The sequence below is a fragment of the Pristis pectinata genome, chromosome 12 (genome assembly GCF_009764475.1).
Source record: "Pristis pectinata isolate sPriPec2 chromosome 12, sPriPec2.1.pri, whole genome shotgun sequence".
NCBI lineage: Eukaryota > Metazoa > Chordata > Chondrichthyes > Rhinopristiformes > Pristidae > Pristis > Pristis pectinata.
The window spans coordinates 3275402-3296790 of record NC_067416.1 but is presented as its reverse complement, the minus strand read 5'-3'; the positions used below and the strand labels follow the sequence as shown (position 1 = coordinate 3296790).

At 49.2% G+C, this 21389-nt stretch overlaps 2 protein-coding genes across 3 annotated transcripts in view; one reads left to right on the top strand and one right to left on the bottom strand.

The window, feature by feature from the left end:
- Positions 1–901, top strand: part of LOC127576636 (golgin subfamily A member 7B-like) — a 47584-nt gene extending 46683 nt beyond the window's left edge. The window contains exon 7 of the transcript XR_007957259.1: positions 589–901. The gene's annotated coding sequence lies outside the window, so the exon portion shown is untranslated. The remainder of the gene's footprint in view (positions 1–588) is intronic.
- Positions 902–978: 77 nt separating this feature from the next.
- crtac1b (cartilage acidic protein 1b) overlaps positions 979–21389 on the bottom strand; it is a 200243-nt gene continuing 179832 nt past the window's right edge. Inside the window, exons 10-15 of one of the 2 annotated variants that reach the window (XM_052027206.1) lie at positions 20303–20403; positions 17628–17796; positions 13089–13231; positions 12202–12244; positions 9050–9193; positions 979–1828 (exon numbers count right to left, since the gene is read on the bottom strand). In XM_052027206.1, the coding sequence (XP_051883166.1) occupies positions 1719–1828; positions 9050–9193; positions 12202–12244; positions 13089–13231; positions 17628–17796; positions 20303–20403 (710 nt within the window). In that variant the 3' untranslated portion in view covers positions 979–1718. Of the gene's footprint in view, positions 2883–9049; positions 9194–12201; positions 12245–13088; positions 13232–17627; positions 17797–20302; positions 20404–21389 lie in introns of both variants that reach the window. The other variant, XM_052027207.1, reaches the window with a different exon arrangement.

Below are 21389 nucleotides of genomic sequence, written 5' to 3'. Positions count from 1 at the left end.
TTGCCAAGTTAGACAGCGTTCCAACAGCTGAGCAGAGTGATGCGAGGGACCGCACTCCCTGGACCCTCCCTCCGGAGCAGGAGGTGGGAGAGACTGTGCGGAGAAAGTTTGGTGCTCCCTGAGTCCCAGTGATGCAGCCTTCTGTGGGGAGAGCCATCGAGTCGCTTCCCAGCTGGGGCGAGAGTGGGAATTCAATCATTCGGAAAGCCATGGACCAGACTGCCAATGCACCCTGTAACGCACTCTATCTCTGGAATTGTCTGCCCCCAAGAGTAGTGGAGGCCGGATCATTAGATATATTTAAGGTGGAGATAGATAAGTACTGGAAAAATCGAGGAATTGAGGGGTCTGGGGAACTGACACAGAAGAGGCCGTGATCATATTGAATGGTAGGGCAGGCTTGAGGGGCCGAGTGGCCTCCTCCCGCAGTCTCCAGTGGGTGTGGGGTAGCCACGAGCTCGGTTATACAACATGTCCATGAACCAGTGCAATAGCCGGTGGCCCTACAACACCTCGCCATAGTCACCGTGCACCAGCAGTGTCTGAGCTTCCTCCTAATGGTCCCTCCCGCCTTTGCTGCCGTTCCAGGGGTTGTGCCAGGCTTGGGGACAGTTCCAGCTTGGACCGGTCTATAGCAGCTCGACTGAAGAGGCGGCGCCAGAAGAAGTTTGCAGAGAGGTTGCTTTGTCAAGTCCCGGACAGAGTGAGGACGACACAGAGTCACACATGATGGAGAGACCCGACCTCATCACGTACAGCCCACCACTGCAGCTCGGCCTGAGAACAAACCACTGTATCCCACGTACAGCCGGTCGAAACTATCACACCCAAGTTACTTTTATTAAGCATAGTTGTAGAGATAAAGGAAAGTTTTGTATGGTGTGTCTGTGTAAGATGTGTGTGTGTATATGCATGTGTGTGTCGGTCTATGTGTAAGGTGTGTGTGTATGCATGTGTGTGTGTCAGTGTGTGCGTAAGGTGTGTGTGTGTGTGTGGTGTGTGTGTCAGTGTATGTGTGTATGTGCAGGCGTGTGTGCCTGTAAGCAGATGCATCCACATGTTGCAGTGTGTATGTGTGTGTGCACAGGCATGTTGTGTAGGCAGTTTGTTTATCCACACTTATGTGTGTGTGCCTCTCTGTAAGTGTGCATATGTTTGTCTGGACATCTGTATATGTTCTTGCATGTCCCTATAGGTTTACATGTCTGTATATCATGCATGTTTATGTGCTCATGTATGTCCACATACTTGTTAGTGTGTCCACTTATGTGCATGAGTGTGTGTGTGTGTGTGTGTGTGTGTGTGTGTGACCACACGCACATGTGACGTGTACATCAGGAGTGCAGTGCACTGTGTGAATGCTCCTCTGGGTCTTCACTGTCTGGCTTTTGTGCTTATCGCTCTGGTATCATACAATCAAATTCCGATCAAACACCTCCTGGGTTTGATGTATTCAAGTGTGCCTGGCCTGGGATTACTCTACAGAAGGAGATCAAAGGGACACCCACTGCAATTTTAACATTCAATGGGAACATTCTGTGTGTGCCTGAGATCGTGTATTCATCTGGACTTTGACTGCATGGAGCACCAAAAGGTAGCAAACCAACAGAGAGAACATTTGCCATTTTTTTTCTCAATTCTGTTCAAACCGTGGACAGCTGAGGCAGTGGAAGACAGAGGGTTCCAAGTGTCAAGTTGCTGGGCAGCAGGTCAGGATCTCAGGCTTGGAGCCAGTAGACGAGGCCAGAGAGAAGCGCAATGGGTAGGTAGAGAGGGCAAGTGAGCTGTGGAGCGGACGAGAAACCTCCTCCGAAGTACGCAACTTGGGCTGGTTAGGAAGAGAAAGAAAAGAAGAAAGAAGAAAAGTTTGTATCTCAGCTTATCTCAGGACGCAGCTGAAAGCAACCACAATTCAAACAAAGGGGAGATGCTGGAACCTGGAGCAACACAAAAACTGGAGGAACTCAGCGGGTCGAGCAGTATCTGTGGGGGGAAATGGACAGTTGACGCTTCGGGTCGAGACGATGTCTGGATTGAAAAATAGATGGGAGATAGTCAGTATGAAGAGGTGAGGGGAAGGGGTGAGGGCAAGAGCTGGCAGGTGATGGGTAGATCCAGGTGAGGAGGGGGGATAGGCAGATGGAGGAGGGGAGAGTGGGAACAGTGACAGAGGCCGGGAGGTGACAGAGGGCTGCAGATGGTGGGATCTGATAGGAGAGGAAGGTGGAGCCTGGAATCACGGGAGGGAGGTGGGGGTCAGTTCACATTTTCTGTACATTCATGTGCCTATCTGAGAGCCTCCTAGTGCCTCTATCGTATCTGTGTCCACCCCCACCCCTGGCAGCCCAGGTAGTCAGGGACGCTGTACACAAATTGGCCATGACATTAGTGACCAAACCAAACTCCTTTGTCAGCTAGAGAACACCTTGGTACTCTGTGAGATCAGGTTAGTTACTACAAAATCTTTCATTTGGGGTAATTTATTAATCAGAGTGGAGGGGACCCAGCGGGAGGGGTGTGTGGGTGATGCGCAAATGGAGTGGGTGGGAGGAGGGGAAAGAATCAGGGTGATGGGGGCTGGAGTGGGTGCTGGGGAAACTGGGGAGATCAGGAGGAGAGAGAAAAGGGACAGGTTACCTGGAATTACAGAATTTAACAAAAGCAGGCAAGCAGGAATCTGAAATAAACCTTTCTGGGAATACTCAGCAGGTGTGGGAATGCTTCAGCTTACTAATCAATACAATTCGAAACATTAACTGTAACCCTCTGTTCCCAAGTGCAGCCTGACCATTTGGGATGGTGTGGTCAGTGGGAGGGAGCTGCTGCTTGTTGCTTGGAAACGAAGTCTCAGAGGGAAGACAACATCTTCCGGGCAGGAATTCCTGGAAGAGAAGTGGCAGTGAGTTAAACGCTAACCACGGAGACAGCAGGGAATGTAAAATTAAACCAGGGACTGCTACAGATACTCAGTGGCTGAGGGGACAGGTGCAGACAGGGTTAATGTTGACAACACTCCGGGATGGACCCAGCAGCTTACAATGGGCACAACGAGGGCCATTCCCACAAAATCCTGTCTGATAGCCTGTCAGCCAAATTAATAACCAAAACAACAGACTTGCATTGATATGGCGCCTTTCACAAACTCAGCATGGACTGTGGCTTGCTGGGCATCACTCTCAACCCCCAGATGGATGGGTTTGGGTTCAAGTCCAAAGGACGTTAACGTCAGGAAGTACTTTGGGAGCTCTGCACTGTCAGAGGAGCTCTCTGGCATCAAGGTGAGGACCCACCTACTCTCTCATACCCCACCCCCTTTCCCCTCTTGGCCAAGTGTCCTGGGACCAAACTTTAACCCTGAACTGTTATCGGACAACTTGATAGAACATAGAACAGTACAACTCAGGAGCAGGCCCTTCGGCCCACGATGTCGTGCCGACCTATATAAACCTACTCTATGATCAATCTAACCTTTCCCTCCCACACAGCCCATAACCCTCCATTTTTCTTACATCCATGTGCCCATTTAAGAGTCTTTTAAATGTCCCTATTGTATCAGTCTCTATCACCAACCTCAGCAGTGCGTCCCAGGCACCCACCACTCTCTGTGTAAAAGACCTACCTCTGACATCTGCCCTAAACTTTTCTCCTCTGACAAACTGATGTCCTCTGGTTTTGGCCATTGCTGCCCTGGGAAAAGGTGCTGGCTGTCCATGCCTCTCAATCTATGCCTCTCATAATCTTATACAACTCTGTCAAGTCACCACTCATCCTCCTTTGCTCCAAAGAGAAAAGCCCTAGCTCGCTCAACCTATCTTCATAAGACATGTTCTCTAATCCAGGCAGCATCCTGGTAAATCTCCCCTACACCCTCTCTAAAGCTTCCACATCCTTCCTATAATGAGGTGACCAGAACTGAACACAATACTCCAAGTGTGGTCTAACCAGAGTTTTATAGAGCTGCAACATTACCTCATGGTTCTTGAACTCAATTCCCTGACTAAAGAAGGCCAACACACCGTACGCCTTCTTAACAACCCTATCAACTTGCGCAGCAACTTTGAGGGATCTATGGACGTGGACCCCAAGATCCTTCTGTTCCTCCACACTGCTCAGAGTCCTGTACTCTGCCCTCATTCAATCTTCCAAAGTGAATCACTTCACACTTTTCTGGATTGAACTCCATCTGTCACTTCTCTGCCTAACTCTGTGGGCAGGCACAGTAGTGTAGCAGTTAGCATAACGCTATTACAGCATCAGTGAACTGGATTCAATTCCAGCCACTGTCTGTAAGGAGTTTACACGTTCTCCCCATGTCTGTGTGGGTTTTCTCTGGATGGTCCGGTTTCCTCCCACATTCCAAAGACGTATGGGTTAGGAAGTTGTGGGCGTGCTACATTGGCGCCAGAAGTGTGGCGACACTTGTGGGCTGCCCCCAGAACATTCTACGCAAAAATGTATTTCACTGTGTGTTTCGATGTACATGTGACTAATGAGAAATCTTATCTAACTCTGGATCCAGTCTATATCCTGTTCTAACCTACAACAACCTTCTACACTATCCACAATACCTCCAACCTTCATATTATCTGCAAACTTACTAACCCATCCCTCCACTTCCTCACCCAAGTCATTTAGCAAAATCACAAAGAGCAGGGGTCCCAGAGCAGATCCCTGTAGAACACCACTGGTCACCGACCTCCAGGCAGAATACTCTCCATCTACCACCACCCTCTGCCTTCTGTGGGCAAGCCAATTCCGAATCCACGCAGCCAAGCTCCATGGATGCCATGCCTTATGACTTTCTGGATGTTGTGCCAAATTAATTAAGTTAATGCCAAATTAAATCCCTTCTGCCTGCACTTGGTTCATATCCCTTCAATCTCTGCATATTCACGTGCCTGTCTAAGAGCCTCTAAAATTCCTCTATCGTATCTGCCACCTCCGCCACCCCTAAGTGTGCCCCAAAGTGGAGGGGCAGTGCCATCAGTGTGTCCAGAGGGAGGTTCCCAAGAATTTGGTTGGATTGTGGAGAGAAACCAGGGGTCGGTCCAAGTTTTTGTGCTCAAGTCTTTGGTGGGCCAGATCCGATCACCTTTAGCTGACTATTCAGCATCAACACAGCCTGAAACATTAACTTAGCTGCCTTGGCCAGTTTATGCTTGATAAGTAAATAGATTGGCTTGGAATTGTCCCTCAAGAAAGGGTGAGGGACGGAAAGAGGAGAGAGGAGGAGAGGGATGGAGGAGGAAGGGAGGGAATGGAGATTGGATGAGGAGGAGAAGGAAGGGGCAGGAGAGCCAAGGAGGAGAACAGGAGAGGTGGAAAAGGGAAGGGGTGGGAGAATGGGAGAGGGGAGGGTGGGACAGGCTGAGAGGGAGGGTGAGGGAGACGAGAGAGAGAGGGGAGAGAAATATGGAGAAGGTGAAAGATGAGAGAGAAGAATAAGCCAGCCAGGTTAAAGGAAAACACATTTGCCAGCAGGACAAGTCCTTCTGCCAATCCTGAGAACCTTCCCTTCAAAGATTGTAAAAATAAACAGAAAACCTTCTGAACAGCGATAATGTTAATCATTGTACGGTCGAGTTACTGGGATGAGAGCGGAGGGCCATTTGTTCGGAGGGATGTTTGGTCTGGGCATATGGTTACCAGGCAGAGCTGAAACAAACATTGAGACATCCATGAGTCATTGATCTGAGCTTGGACAACCCCACCCAGGGCTGGATCATCGAATCCCAGCAATGCCCCTCCCGCAGGGCATAACGTAGTGAAGGAAACTTTAACGGAAGAGGAACAAAGGGCTGCAGATGCTGGAATCCGGATGAAAAACATGATGATGCTGGAGGAACTCAGCAGGCTAGGCAGCATCTGTGGAGAAAAGCCTTGGAAAGTCCTGAAGAAAGGTCCTGACCCGAAACGTTGACCGCCTGCTTTTGTCCACGGATGCTGCCTGGCCTGCTGAGTTCCTCCAGCATCATTGTGTTTTTCATTTAAACTGTAATGGAAGTTGGGAAGGCTGGCATTTTATGGCCATCTCTAATTACCCCCCAGGACATTTCAGAATGAACCCCATTGTCACATAAGGAAGGCAGATTTCCTCTGCTGAAGAATATTAAAATGGTTCATGTCACTGTTACTAGTTTTTAATTCCAGGTTCATTTAATTATTTGAATGTAAGTTTTTCAGCTGTGCTGGTGAGATGTGAAACCTGGGCCAATCACTTCACCACGATACCGTTGCCCTGTAAGTAGTGGATCAGTTCAGAGTGCTGCAGCACCCACTGGAGATGCAGACACTGATGGAAAGGCTCAGACACGCTACATGTGAGGTCTGAAATGCAACAACTGCTGGAAGTCTGCCGAGGCTCACCGGGTCCTTCCCTGAGATGAGGGGGTTCCGGAGATGTTTCAGAAGAGGTTTAGAAAACATGGGACTATCCTCCTTGGAACAGGGAAGGTTAAGAGAAGAACGAACCAAGGTTTATGAGATAGAACAGAGAACATAGAGAACAGTACAGCACAGGAACAGGCCCTTCAGCCCACGAGGTCTGTGCTGACCACAATGCCAAATTAAACTACTCCCATCTGCCCTCATGTGGTCCATATCCCTCCATTCCCTGCATATTCATGCGTCTGTCTAAATGCCTCTCAAACTCCAACGTATCTGCTTCCACTACTTTACCCAGCAGCCCGTTCCAGGCACCCACCACTCTCTGTGTAAAAAAACTTGCCTTGCAAATCACCTTTAAACTTTCCCCCTCTCACCTTAAACGCATGTCCTCAAGTTATTGATATTTCCACCGGGGTAAAAAGGCTCTGTCGACCCTGTCTATGCCTCTCATACATTTATAAACCTCTATCAGGTCTCCCCTCAGCCTCCAACACTCCAGAGAAAACAACCCAAGTTTGTCCAACCGCTCCTTGTAGCTCATACCCTCTAATCCAGGCAGCATCCTGGTGAACCTCTTCAGTACCCTCTCCAAAGCCTCCACATCCTTCCTGTAATGTGGAGATCGGAGCAGTTGGCCCAACATAAATGCAAAGAGCCAAATGGCCTCTTTCCGTGCTGTACTATCTATGAAGGTTCGACATCCATGACGTCACTGGTGGTAAAAGGACCCAATGTGTACAGGAGACTTGTCTTGTTCACAGTCACGTCTCTCGAAGTAGTTCCATGGACGTGAAGCAGAAAGGGGCATTCAAAGGGACGCAGGAAGTCTTTCCTTGTCTTTCACGCTCCTGGAATGCTCCACAAAATCCTGGTTTTCAGATTTCAGGGAGGGGGATTCACCAACTTGCTTCCAGAGCTGAGGGGAGATGTTTCTGGAGGTGCTGTGCCTCTCGGTCTGGGATGGATTGATGGGGTATATGCAGCGACGTTTCCATGTGTGTGGAGAGAGAGCTGCTGATTCCGGGGCCGTGAATATCACACCGTCACTCAGAAATCCAGCGGGGAATTCTGGAGAAACTCCTATCTCCAGGGAACGGGGAGAATGGGGGATCAATTCCCACGGAGATGAGCAGAGGTGGGTTTAGGACACGCACGGCGGTTCTAGTTAGGAGCGGGAGTAGGCCACTTGGCTCCTCAAACCTGCCCCTTTGATGCAATACAGCTGTGGCTCATCTGAATGTAATCTCAACTCCACAATCTATAGATTCATAGTCCTACAGCAGAAACAGGCCCCTCGGCCCAACTCGTTCATGTGGCCAAGATTCCCATCTAAGCTAATCCCCACGCCTACATTTGGCCCATATCCCTCTCAACCTTTCCTGTCCATGTACTTATCCAAATGATTTTTAGATGTTGATATTGTACCTGCCTCTATCTGCCAGTTTGTTCCATATAACCCCCCCACCCACCCCACCGTAGCGGTTAGCGTAACGCTATTACAGCGCCAGCGACCCGAGTTCAATTCCGGTCACTGTCTGTAAGGAGTTTGTACATTCTCCCTGTGACTGCGTGGGTTTCCCCCGGGTGCTCTGGTTTCCTCCCACATTCCAAAGACGTACGGGTTAGGAAGCTGTGGGCGTGCTATATTGGCGCCAGAAGCGTGGGCTGCCCCCAGAACACTCTACGCAAAAGATGCATTTCACTGTGTTTCGATGTACATCTGACTAATAAAGAAATCTTATCTTATCTTCCATGTCAAGGATCGATCTGTCCCTGACTTAAAAATATTCCAAGAGTCTGCTTCCGTCGACCTTAGAGGAAGGGAGCTCCAAAGACTCACCTTAGAGAACAAAATTGTCCCATCTCTACCTGAGAAGGATGGCTCCTTACTTTTACACTGCAGCCCCTGGTTCTAGGTTCTCCCACGGGAGAATCAGCCTCTCCACACCCACCCCTCAGGACCCCATGGGCCTTAGCTCACCAAACCCGGGTGTCCCAAAACCTGTACTGGGGGTGAGCAAGTGTTCCGATGGCAAGTCTCTGGCTGCCCGTCATCTGGGGCAGATCGGGAGCGAGATCGTGTTGTCTGGAAACTGATTTTCCTTCCTGGTTTTCAGCCAAAATATGGCCAAGATGAAGTCAACCTAACATCTGGCTCACAGATGTCAAAGCTGGTGGCTGTGATCTCTGGATAATGGAGTGGGAGTCACACGTGCAACTGTTGTATTCTTGTAGCACAGAAGGCGGCCATGTGGCCCAGTGACTCTGTGCTGGTACAGCAATCCATTAGTTCCATTCCTTCCCTTCTCCAGGGCCGATCCAATGCCCTTTGAAGGCTCCACTCCCCTCATCTACACCCTCTGTGTTTTAGTCTCTCTTCGCATCTCCCCTTATCATTTAATATCTCGGTGCCCTTGTCCCTGAATCATCCACCACTGGGAGGACAATGAGCCCTGTCTCAACCCTTCCCGGTCTTGTCCATGAGGTCATATGGGCAGCCACAGACTGAGTAAACCAATACAGTCCTAGGGAAGGTCCATCAACCCCTGGACATTGCTGCGGAAGGTTTTCCGACGGTTTTAGTGATGGAGGCAGGATAGGCGAGGGGTTTGGCCGCGTTGGCCGCGTTAATGAAGGGAGCTGGGCTGCGGCGGACACTCACCCACACACGCCGTCCCGTCCTCGTTGGGCTCGTAGCCCCGATTGCACCTCCGGTTGGGGCGACACCTGTAACCCCCGAATGTGTTAATGCAGATAGGCCTGTTGCTGGGGCAGGGCAGTGGGAAGCGGGCACACTCATCTTCGTCTAAGGGGTGGGTACGGGGGGGGGGAGAGAGAGAGAGAGTGACTGGCACACCAGGCAGAACCGAAACCCGCTGCCCAACCCCGAGAGACACACCTTTACAATGTCACCTGTCCCTAGCTCTGAGGTCATTTCCTGTCTTTACTTTCAGGCCCTTCGTTTGGGAGGGTGTGTCTCACGATGGGATCAGGAGCACGATAGCTGAGAAAAAGTGAAGAAAAAATTTACTGGGATGTTGCCTGGATCCTGAGTTACAAGGAGAGGTTGCGCAGACTAGGACCTGGAACGTGGGAGATCGAGGGGCGACCTGATGTACAAGATCAGGAGGGGCATACACAGGGTGAAAGCACATTGTCTTTTTCCCAGGGAGGGGGTGCTAGAAACAAGAGGGCAGAGGTTTAAGATCAGAGGTGAGGGATTTAAAAGGGACATCAGGGGCAGCTCCTTCACGCAAAGGGTGGTGCGTATTTGGAACGAGCTGCCAGAAATAGTGGTTGAGGCGGCCACATTAGCAACATTTAAAGGCCATCTAGATAAGTACATGGAGAGGAGAGGTTTAGCGGGCTATAGGTCAAATGCAGGCAGGTGGGACTAGCTCGCTGGGCAACACAGTCGACATGGACCAGTTGGGCCGAAGGGCCTGTTGCCATGCTGTATGACTCAATGACCCTACTGGGGTTTTGAGGCCACTTTCTGCCTTTACCTGGGAGAGGGGAGGGGGTGGTTGGAGATCAAACAGGGGATGGGGCTGGTTCACCTGCGGATCTGAACTGAGAGCAGTCCCTGCATTGGACGATTAGTGTACTGAAGACAAGCAAAGCCAATGCCTCACCTCACCTGATCCGGTGTACACCTCACTAACAATCTCTTGTGCCCACATCCATAAGCACACGAGAAATGGGATCAGCAGTGGGCCATTCGCCCCCTCAAGCCTGCTCCACCATTCCAGCTGATCTGATCTTGGCCACAGCTTCAGTTCCCCAGAACCCCTAGTTCTCCTAGAGATCAAAAATCTGTTCATCTCCTCCTTGAATACGTTCAGTGAGTCCACCTCAACAGCTCTCTGGGGGAGAGCATTGCAGAGATATACCACCCTCTGACAGCAGAAATTCCTCTTCATGAACAGGTGACCCCTGTTTCTGAAACTATTCCCCAAGTTCTAGATACCTCACTCAGGACAATATCCTCTCAACCATTGCCCTCTCAATACCCCTCAGCTTCAATAGGGTCTCCTAACCCTACACTCCAACGGGTGTCGGCCCAAACTGCTCAACATAAGACAAGCCCACAATCTCAGGAATCAGCTGAGTGAACATTCTCCAATTCAACGTCATCCGTCCTTAAGTAAGGAGATCAAATCCCAACACCAGTGGGGTTTGTAAATCTTTGTACATGACCACAGTACAATTCAGGTCCCTTCATCCAAGCTGTTAATATCCTCTGTAAGCCCCGCACTCAATACTTGATACTGGCTCCTTGATACTTGATACTGGCTCCTCAATACTTACTGATTGCCAATCTGTAGGTGATCCAATGACACTGACCCTCTGCTTTCTGTTAGCCAATGCTTTTCCGTGCCAATATATTACTCCAGTGCCAGGAGCTCCTACCTTGTGCAAAACCCTACTATTGATTTATAGAGTTGTACAGCACAGAAACAGGCCCTTCGGCCCACCACGTCCATGCCAAACCTTTTGCCCATCTACACCAATCCAATTTACCTGCTTTAAGTCCAAATCCTCCTACGCCTGCCTATTTAAGTCTCTGTCTAAATGTATCTTAAACGTAGCGATTGCAACTGGTAATTGGTTAGCATAACGCTATTACAGCGCCAGCGACCCGGGTTCAATTCCAGCCGCTCTCTGTAAGGAGTTTGTACGTTCTCCCCGTGTCTGCGTGGGTTTCCTCCAGGTGCTCCGGTTTCCACCCACATCCCAAAGACGTACGGGTTAGGAAGTTGTGGGCGTGCTATGTTGGCGCCGGAAGCGTGGCAACACTTGCAGGCTGCCCCCAGAACACTCTACGCAAAAGATGCATTTCACTGTGTGTTTCGATGTACATGTGACTTATAAAGAAATCTTATCTGATCTTATCCACCACCTCCTCTGGCAGCACCACTCTCTGTGGAAAAAACTTACCCCTCACACCCTTTAAAACTCTTTCCTCTCATCTTAAGCTTATACCCTCTTGTTTTGAAAGCCTCCCTCCCATAGGAAGCAGGCTGACTGTCTGCCCTATCTATGCCTCTCATAATCTTCTATATTTTATGTCAGGTCACCCCTCAGCCTCCTTCACTCCAGGGAAAACAAGCCCAGCCTGTCCAGTCTCTCCCTATAAATAAAATCCTCCAATCCAGGCAACACTTTGATGAATCTCCTCTGCTCTTTCTCCAGCGGACCCCATATCCTTCTAGATGTTAAGAAAACCATGAGATATGGGGCTACTGCAGGAAAGTGCCACTGAGGTAAAAGATCAGCCATGACCTTATGGGGTGGAGCAGCATGAGGGGCCTAATGGCCTTCTCTTGCTTCAGTGTTTCATATTCTTATGTTCTTACAAGACACCTTATCAAACACCTTTTTATAAATCCAAATATACTTCATCTCCTGGTCCCCTTCACCAACCCACTAATTACGTCCTCAAAGAATTCTATTAGATTTGTCAAGCATGACTTCCCTTTCAGAAAACACATTGACTCTGCATAATTGCATTATACATATGAGGTCCAGAAACATATAAGATGCTGAGCAGGAACGACAGCGTGGATGTCGAGATATTTTTACTAATGGGAGAATCTCAAACAAGAGAGCACAGTTACAAGGTAAGATTGAGACACTAATTTCAGACCTAAGTTTATCGCTCTAGAACTGAATGTGAAATTTTGTCAGATTATGGTCACTATTCCCCAGTGGGCCGCTTGCCATGCATTTGTAACATGACCCCTTCCCTACAAATTCATTCCCAGAACACAGAGCCCACAGGTTCTGTGCATCGATACAGTCTTCACTCACCTGTACAGCGACCTCTTCCATCGGCTGTAAATCCTTGTCCGCACTGAGAAAAGACAAGATATAAGACTTTATTGAAACAGGAGGGAGTGTAAAAGCACAGATGTCTTGATGCAACTGCACAGGCAACTGGTGAAACCACCCCCCGGGCACTGTGCAGTTATGGTCTCCCTACTTGAGGAGGGGGAGGGATACTTGCTTTGGAAGCAGAGCAGAGAAGGTTCAGTGGGTTGATGTTAATCACAGGATTAAAAACAGAAAATGCTGGAGACATTCAGTGGGTCAAACAGCACCACAGATGCTGCCTGACCTGCAGAGTGGTTCTACTCTTATCTCTTTTTATTTTGGATTTCCAGCATCTGCAGGTTTTGTTTCGATTTTTCATTTAATAGAAGGATGTTTCTCCACATGGAGGAACCTGGAAGCACTGTTTCAGAATAAGGATTTCTCCATTTAAGACAGGAATGAGAGAGAGAGAGAGAAAATGAGAGAGAGGGAGATGGATGAACAGAGAAACACAGGTAGTCTTGGATCTGGAGAGAAAGCTGGTGAGGGCCACCTCGAGTTAACAAGAGAATTGGAATTGGTTTATTACTGTCACTTGTACCGAGGTTCATTGAAAAACTTGTCTTGCATACCGTCCGTACAGATCAATTCATTACACAGTGCATTGAGGTAGTACAAGGGAAAACAATATAGAATGCAGAGTAAGGCGTTACAGTTACAGAGAAAGTGCAGTGCAGGCAGACAGTAATGTGCAAGGACCATATTGAGGTAGACTGTGAGGTCAGGAGGCAGTGTATTCCAATGCTGCGCCCAGAGGGAGTTAGTGAGATCTGGACTGGGGGAGTGAGGGGGAGAGAGTGAGGGGCCCCCAGCAGCTTTCGTACCTCAATCTCCAGGCTGCCGGCTTGTCCTCCATCCTCTGGAAACAGCACTTCGATGGTGGAGTTCATGTCACTGAGGGAGACGCCTCGAGAGGCGAACGTGCCTCCTGGCCAAGTCACCTCCAGGTGAGTGGCCACATCCTTCCCTGTTCATGTCAAGGAGAAGCAGAGATTGAATGGCTCAGGGTTGTAATATTAACAGAAGCCTGGACAAGATAAACTGGAAGTACCTGCTCCCCAGAGCAGAGAGGTCGTCAACTCAACACTGTCAGATATAAGTCAACGGGGAAAGGAATGGGGAAAATTATGAGAAGACTGTTTTACTCAATGAGTGTTGGGGTTTAAGGCTCACTAAGAGGGTGATAGATGCAGAATCCCTCCCCACATTTATAAAGTCCCTGGACAAGCACTTGAAGAGCAGGGATGAGGGTGATAGAGACACAGAAAAATACAGCACAGAAACAGGTTCTTCGATCCACTGACCATCAAGCACTGACCATCATACTGTTGGCCAGTATGAACTTAATAGGCTGAATGGCCTCATTCGTGATAACAGACTGTTTAACCATAGAACCATAGAACCATACAGCACAAAACAGGCCCTTCGGCCCACCATGTTGTGCCGTCCATCAAAATTTGGAATTGTTAAAGGATTTTCTGGCTTTAAGGAAGATGAAAGAATGTGTTCAGGACTCTTAAGCTGCTTAAAGTAATACACCTGGTTAAAAAGACACTTTGCTCCAAGGTTCTTGAGGTAATCATTCAGACAATCCAACCCGGTCTTGGGAGGTGATGAGGAACTGTCCCTAGGCCACGAGCAATGACCCTCCACAGCTCTGAATAAAGCCCAGGGTCTGAGCAGGAGATTGTAAAGGGATCTTGAAGGAGGAGGAAGTTAATGGAGTAAAAGTAGAAAGTTCTGGAAGCCCTTAGCAAGTCAAGCACAGTTTTATTTATTTTTAATTACCGTTGAATTCACTGCCACTTCCATTCTATTGGAAGTTGCCCTCAAAGCCACACACCATCCTGACTTGGAAATATATCACCGTTCCTTCACCGTTGCTGGGTCAAATTCCTGGAACTCCCTCCCTAACAGCACTGTGGGTGTACCCACACCTCAAGGACTGCAGCGGTGCAAGAAGGCAGCTCACCACCACCTCCTCAAGGGCAACTAGGGACGGGCAATTAAATGCTGGCTCAGCCAGTGAAGCCCACACTCCTCGAATGAATTTTAAAAAGTTCCAGGAATGCAAAGCTCTCCCTGAGGTGAGGTTCCCATCTGTCACTCTCGCCTTGAGATATTGCTTGTAACCCTAACCCTAACCTCAAAGTGACAATCACAACCTAACCCTAACCCTATCTCTCCCCACCCTCTCTTCAACTTAAAGAAAATGCTTTCCCTCATTCCCAGTTCTGATGGAGGGTCTCTGGCCTGAGACATTACACCTCTTCCTGTTTCCATAGATGCTGCCTGACCAGCTGAGTATTTCCAGCATTTCCTGTTTTTGTTTCAGATTTGCAACGTCTGCAGTGTTCAGAACCTTTGGGAGCTTGTGTTGGGATGTGAACAGGGGTTGGGAGAGATAGGAGTGTGCCACAGATAAAATACAAAGCTCTTGGGAGCTGACGGACAAAGAGCTAAATCAATTGTGATCATTAATATGTCCTCACCATGTTAAGGCACTTCATATATTTATTTTACCTCAATAAAATATACAGCTCCAGCTGTCTGATACTGAAATTTAATACTGCATAAACATAATTTAATCCTCAATCTATTTTTTACGAGGTTCTGTTGTATTTTTAAGGGGGGAATTGGATTTATGGATACCCCTGCCTTCTCTGTTCAACCCTATTTAATTTACCTCTCCAGAATAAAACAAGATTTATTTATAGAAAGCAGCACAGTAATATCCATCCAGCTCACTGCTCGAGCACTTCTCATGGTATCTCCACAGAGACAAATCCAAGCTCGGCACAATACAGCTACCTGGACTGGGATGATTTTTCCAGGTAACTAACCATTGGCTTTGGACAAAAAATTTCTAGGAATTATCAAGTGGTAAAGAAAGATTTCCAATTATTCTGTGGTGAGTGACTCACGTCTCCAAGCCGTTCTACCATCTACAACGCAAGATGGGACTGTGATGGAATATTTTCAAGTTGCCTGAATGAATGCAACTCCAAAAACCTCTCAACGTTTAACAAAGCACCCATCCGGTACCTTAAATATTCCCTCCCTTCACCATTGACACAGTGGTTGGGGTGTAGACCATCTACAAAGTGCACTGCAGTTACTTGCCCAGGCTGTTCCTACTGCACCTTGCAAATTTCCAACCTCCACTACTAAAGGCAGTAGGTGCAGGAGAACATCACCTAGATGTTCCCCACACACCGTCCTGAATTGAAAATGTATCTCATTCTTTCATCAACACTGGGTGTAAATCCTAGAATTCCCTCCCCACACCAGAAGGACTGCAGAGTTTCAACATGGTGGCTCATCCCTCACCTTCTCAAGGGCACGCAGAACATAGAATGCAGAACAACGCAGTACAGGAACAGGCCCTTCGGCCCACCATGTCTGTGCTGACCATGATGCCAATCCCAACTAATTCCATCTGCCTGCACATGGTCCACATCCCTCTATCCCCTGCCTGTTCATGCGCCTGTCTAAATGCCCCTTAAATGTCGCTATCATATCTGCTTCCACCAGCTCCCCCGGCAGTGGGTTCCAGGAACCCACCACTCTCTGTGACTTGTAAAACTTGCCTTGTAAATCTCCTTTAAACTTTTCCCCCTCTCACCTTAAAGCGATGCCCTCTAGTATTTGACATTTCCACCCTGGGAAAAGGACTATCTGCTCTACCTACGCCTCTCATAATGTTACATACTTCTGTCAGTTGCCCCTCAGCCTCCAGAAAAGACAATCCAAGTTTGTCCAACCTCTCCTTATAGCTGATACCCTCCAACCCAGGCAACATCCTGGTGAACCTCTTCTGCACCTTCACCAAAGCTCTTACATCCTTCCTGTAATGGGGCGACCAGAACTACACACAATACTCCAAATGTGGCCTAACTAAAGTTTTATACAGCCGCAACATGACTTCTCAACTTTTATGCCCAACGCCCCAACCGATGAAGGCAAGTGTGCCATATGCCTCGTTTACTGCCCTATCTACTTTCAGGGAGCTATGGAGCTGTAGTTGTAGAATCTGGGAGAAGAGCTGTGGGGAGAATAAAAATGGAATTAATGTCGGGTTGGTGTACACGGTTGGGTGATGGTCATTATGGACTCAGTCAGCTGTATGACTCTATGATTTCCACAGTACATTTCAGTAAGGTGGATGCAAGGTTTTGTCCGGATCTGAGGCCAACTTGGCTGGGCAAAGGCTGTGCAACCAATATTCCAATGGATATTCTGGATGTCAGCACGGAATTGGGTGCACTAAGTATTGAATTCTCTGCCACATTCGACAACTGATGGTCAGTCAGTTGTTAACGATACCTGAGGTGGATGCACCTCTGTTAACCAAGGGTATTGGGGAGATGGGAGGGGTTTGGAGAGCTGGAGGTCTCCTGTCCCTATAAAAGGAAGAGCACATTTCTGTTGGCTCCGCAAACATCTCACAAGGCTTCACGCCCGATGAAGTGTTGTTGGAATGTAGTTACAACTGCTCTGTGGGCAAATTGGTCAGCCATCTTACACACATCCCCACAGCCAGTGATGTGCCAAAACACAGAGGGATATATCAAGTAACAGACACATGTCAGGCAGATGTTGAACAGCTGTCCTCTGAGTAGTGTCAAGGGGCAGGGGGAGCTTGACTTAACCTCTCCTCCCAGAGTGTGATGCTCCCTCAGTACCGTCCCTTTTCTAAAATACAAATGTTTATTAGCTAAAAGCACTACAAAAGGACAACCAGTGTCAAAGCACTACAACTAATACAGAAAAGAAACCAAACTAAGCATCTACGTAACTACAGCAATAATGCTAACTAACACCCGCTGAACGCACACACAACACAGCAGAGAACATCCGCTAAATGCACACGCAACACTTCAGAGAAGAATCGCATTTTCACCGTCCATGACACAGGCGATCCCAAGGGGCCCACCGAGCGCAGAACTCAACCAGGGTGCCCGCGGACACCGTGCGCTCCCTCTCCAAGGACACCCGCGCGCGGACATAAGCCTGAAAGACGGGCAGCAACGCCGACCGCCCAGAACCCTCGGCCGCCCGTCGCTGTGTCCCGTGGATGGCCAACTTGGCCAGGCCCAGCAGAAGACCCACCAGGAGATCCCTCGCGCGACCCGCCCCCCCCGCTGCACCAGGTGACCGTAGATCAGCAGCATCGTCAGTACTGCCTCTCCCACAGTGCTGGGCAGAGCTGGTGTCCAGTTGGCTCCATGAGATTTGGACCCCAAGCCCTCACCACACAACTGTGACCCAGCCCCTCCCCTCGTCAGATGAATCTACTGACTCCGACACTTGGGAAAGACGGATGCGGAACCCAGCGGGAAGCGGTACCCACTGTGACCTACCCAGTCCGAAGTGAGCAACTGGCTCCATCTCGCACAGGTAGCCCGAGCCACCGTCAATGATGCGGAGTTGGGGCCCGGTTCTCCTTGTGTACAGCACGACCTTTGCCCCTCGGGCGAACGCCCCAAACCTCGTACGAGGGATGACCCTCAACCAGTTGTTGTCAAAGCCCTGAAATCAAACCACGTGAAGAACCGGTTACAGCAGCCGCTCGAGGATCCCTGCCCTCCCTCAATTCACCACCAAATGGTGTCTGTTCCAGGCTGGGAGTGCCAGGGTTGGTGAGGGGGAGACATTGAGTGACTGCTTCCCGTTGTGGAAGCACCAACAATTTGGGGAAATGGCCTCAGAATAAAGTGTCACCTCTTTAGGATGGAGTCATCAAGTGGGACAACATGGAAACAGGCCCTTCGGCCCACCGTTTCTATGCTGACCATCATGCCTATCTATACAAATCCCACCTGCCTCCATCTCCCTCTGTGCCCGGCTCATTCAAGTTCCTGTCCAGGTGCCTAAGTGTTGTTACTATTCCTGCCTCCACCTCCTCCTCTGGCAGCTCATTCCTGATACCAACTACTCTTTGAGTGTAAAATTTACCCCTCAGATCCCACTTAAACCTCCTCCCTCCCACCTTAAACTCCTACTATGGGGAACAGACTCTGGCAATTTACACCAAATGCTGGAGGAACTCAGTGGGTCGGGCAGCATCTGTGGAGGGAAATGGACAGTCGATATTTTGGGTCGAGACCCTTCATCTGGACTGCCGACTGTGCACCTGGTCTCCACTTGCAATGTTGACTGTCAATTTCCCTCCACAGATGCTGCCTGACCCGTTGAGTTCCTCCAGCAGATTATTTGTTGCTCCAGATTCCAGCACCTGTTGTGTTTCCTTCTGGCAATCTCCTCTGTCTATGCCTCTCATAATTTTATCTGCTTCTGTCATGTCACCCCTCAGCCTCCTTTGCTCCAAGGAAAACAAGACCCAGCCTATCCAATCTCCCCTTATAGCTTAAGCCCTCGAGTCCAAGCTACATCTTTGTGAGCCTTTTCTGCACCATCTCTAGATGAATCATCTTTTCTGTGGTGTGTTGACCAGAATTGCACACAATCCTCCAAGTGCGGCCAAACCAACGTTTTGACGAGGAGGAATTTCCTCCCTTAGAAGGTCAGGAATCCTTGGAATTCTCTCTCCCAGACAGGCAGGTCATTCAGGATATTCAATGTTAAGATACTTTTGTCTGCAGGGGAGCTGAGGGTGATGGGGAACAGGCAGCAGGGTGGAGTTGTCATTAGCCATGATCATATTGAATGGTGAAGCAGCTTTGAGTGATTGGATGGACTACTGTTTCCTACGTAGTGTGGCTGCTGTATGATAAATTGGTAGATTGATGGACAGTTCTCTGGGCCGGTGAAGTTTGGCTTCAGCACGGCTTCAGTCATTAGAAGCATGCTCCTGAATTGCATTGCCCCTTGGATGACCGGAGGCCGAGGGCAATGGAGTTGAGGACAACCTTCCCATCCCTGGCCCCTCCACAGTCAGCAGTAGAGCCAACAGAGGCAGGAACAACATTACAAGGAATAGTGGCACCTTTTACATTCACGAGGCTTGGGTGTAACATCTGCCCCACAAATGTCTCCTCCAACCACACACTCTGGCTCCCTGAAATGTCAGCCTGCATCTCAGATCGCTGGAGCGGGCCTCGGACTCACAACCTTCTAACCTACAGGGGAGAGTGCAACTCACTGTGACATCCCCCCGCGCACCCAACCATGAGGGCTGCAAGAACATGTCTGTGGTAGGGTGTCACTCACTGAGATGGGTTTGGAGATACCGTTGTCCAGCCAGAACCTCGATCCACACCCTGACAATCTCAGTCTCCAAGCTGTGGGAGGATCATTGGTTGGTTTGACTCTCCTAGCCCTTACCTCACCCCTCACATGGAGGGTGGACCTTGGGAAGGTCCTTCATGTGTCAGGGTAGGGAGTCAGTCAGTTTATGTTACCTTAGATTTGTCCTCGTCTTGTAACATACTGTGCTGCTGCTGCAAAAGGCCAATTTTCATGGTATTTATACCCTGGGTATGTCCAAGATCAAGATGAAGTTTATTGTCACAGGCAAACACACCCGGGGTATAAGTGTCATGAAAATTAGCTTTTTGCAGCAGCAGCTCAGTACGTTACAGACATGACAAACATGAATTACATAAACTTAAATTAATGTAAATTATACACGAGACAGTAAACAATTATATACATAATGACATTAGTGCAGGTTGAGGGAAATGTCGTCTGAGGTAGGATTACAGTTATTGAGGGCAGTTCAAGAACCCGGTGGCCTGTGTACATCTATAGCAACAATAAACTTGGACGCACACAAGAGATTCTGCGGATGCTGGAGTCTGGAGCAACACACACAACACGCTGGAGGAACTCAGCAGGTCAGGTAGCATCTCTGGAGGGAAATAAACAGTCGATGTTTTGGGTCGAGACCCTTCATCAGTCCTGATGTTCATACATTGGACCACCAGTCCTGATGAAGGGTCTCGACCCGAAACATCGACTGTTTATTTCCCTCCATAGATGCTGCCTGACCTGCTGAATAAACTTGGACAACGTGGACAAACTAGCCCCGGTCACTAAGTCGGAGGAGACTTGAACAGCTAGCGCTAACACTGACCTGGGTCACTTTAAAGACGGAAAGTGGTTGAGCCCTGGACTCTCCGTGGGCAATGATGAGGTCCAGCATCCCATCTCCATCAAAGTCCGTTGCCACGGCACCTGTTGGAGGACAGAGCACAAGGCTTGGTGAGGAGGTGGCCACCGCTCCCTGTGAGATGCAAATCAACCCATGGGGCTCCTGGGGACCACCATCCCAGGTTATGGCTCCACATGGGGTTCAGAGGAGATTCAATCGAAGAGGCACAGGGTGTAACCACGGAGTAAACACGGAGGTACAGGAGAGTGGTGATCAGAGTTGTTCTGCTCCATCGTTCACTGCCTCAAGGGGCACTGGGAGCAGATCCGTCAGGGACTTTCAGCGGGGAATTGGATAAGCATTTGGAAATTAAAAATATGTAGAATTAAGGGGAAGGACAGAGTGTGAGGTTTACCGGACAGATCTTTCAAAGAGATAGCACGGGGACAAGGGGCTGAATGTACTCCTGCCGTAAAGTACTAAGGGGGGGGTGGGATTGGGAAAGAGAGGGATTGAGAAAGAGGGGGAGGTTGAGAATGAGACAGATAGACAGACCGAAAGGTAGAGAGAGGAGGAGAGAGGGAAACGAAAGGGGAGAGACTGCCCACCGCTGAGCTTCACCGACAGAGACAACATCGGCAGGTGAGTGAATTGATGCCACCATTAGTGATGGTAGCAGTGGAGTGTGGGAGTCACTGGAGGGAATCTTGTCTGTCCAAGAACGCGTCCCAGTCACAGCTTCCTAGTCAGGTTACAATTATTGTATCCACTGGTTTGGAGATCTGGGATTTTATTTATAAATACAAAAACAGGGAAGTCCCAGAGCACTGGTTTGGTCCCAACGGAGAGGGGATTATCTGGAGGGTTCCAGGGAGGAGGGGTTTCACCTCCAGGGTTAGACAGGAGAAGCCAGGGTGTTCTCCACGGAGTGAGAGTTGGTTGGATGGAGGTGGACAAGACCATGGCAGGGGAGAGGGAGCAAGAAGCTGTCCTCATTGGCAGATGGTTCAGGGTCCGGGGAAGGGGGGTGGGTGCACAGGTTTGAAATTTTAGGAGACAGAGGAGATGT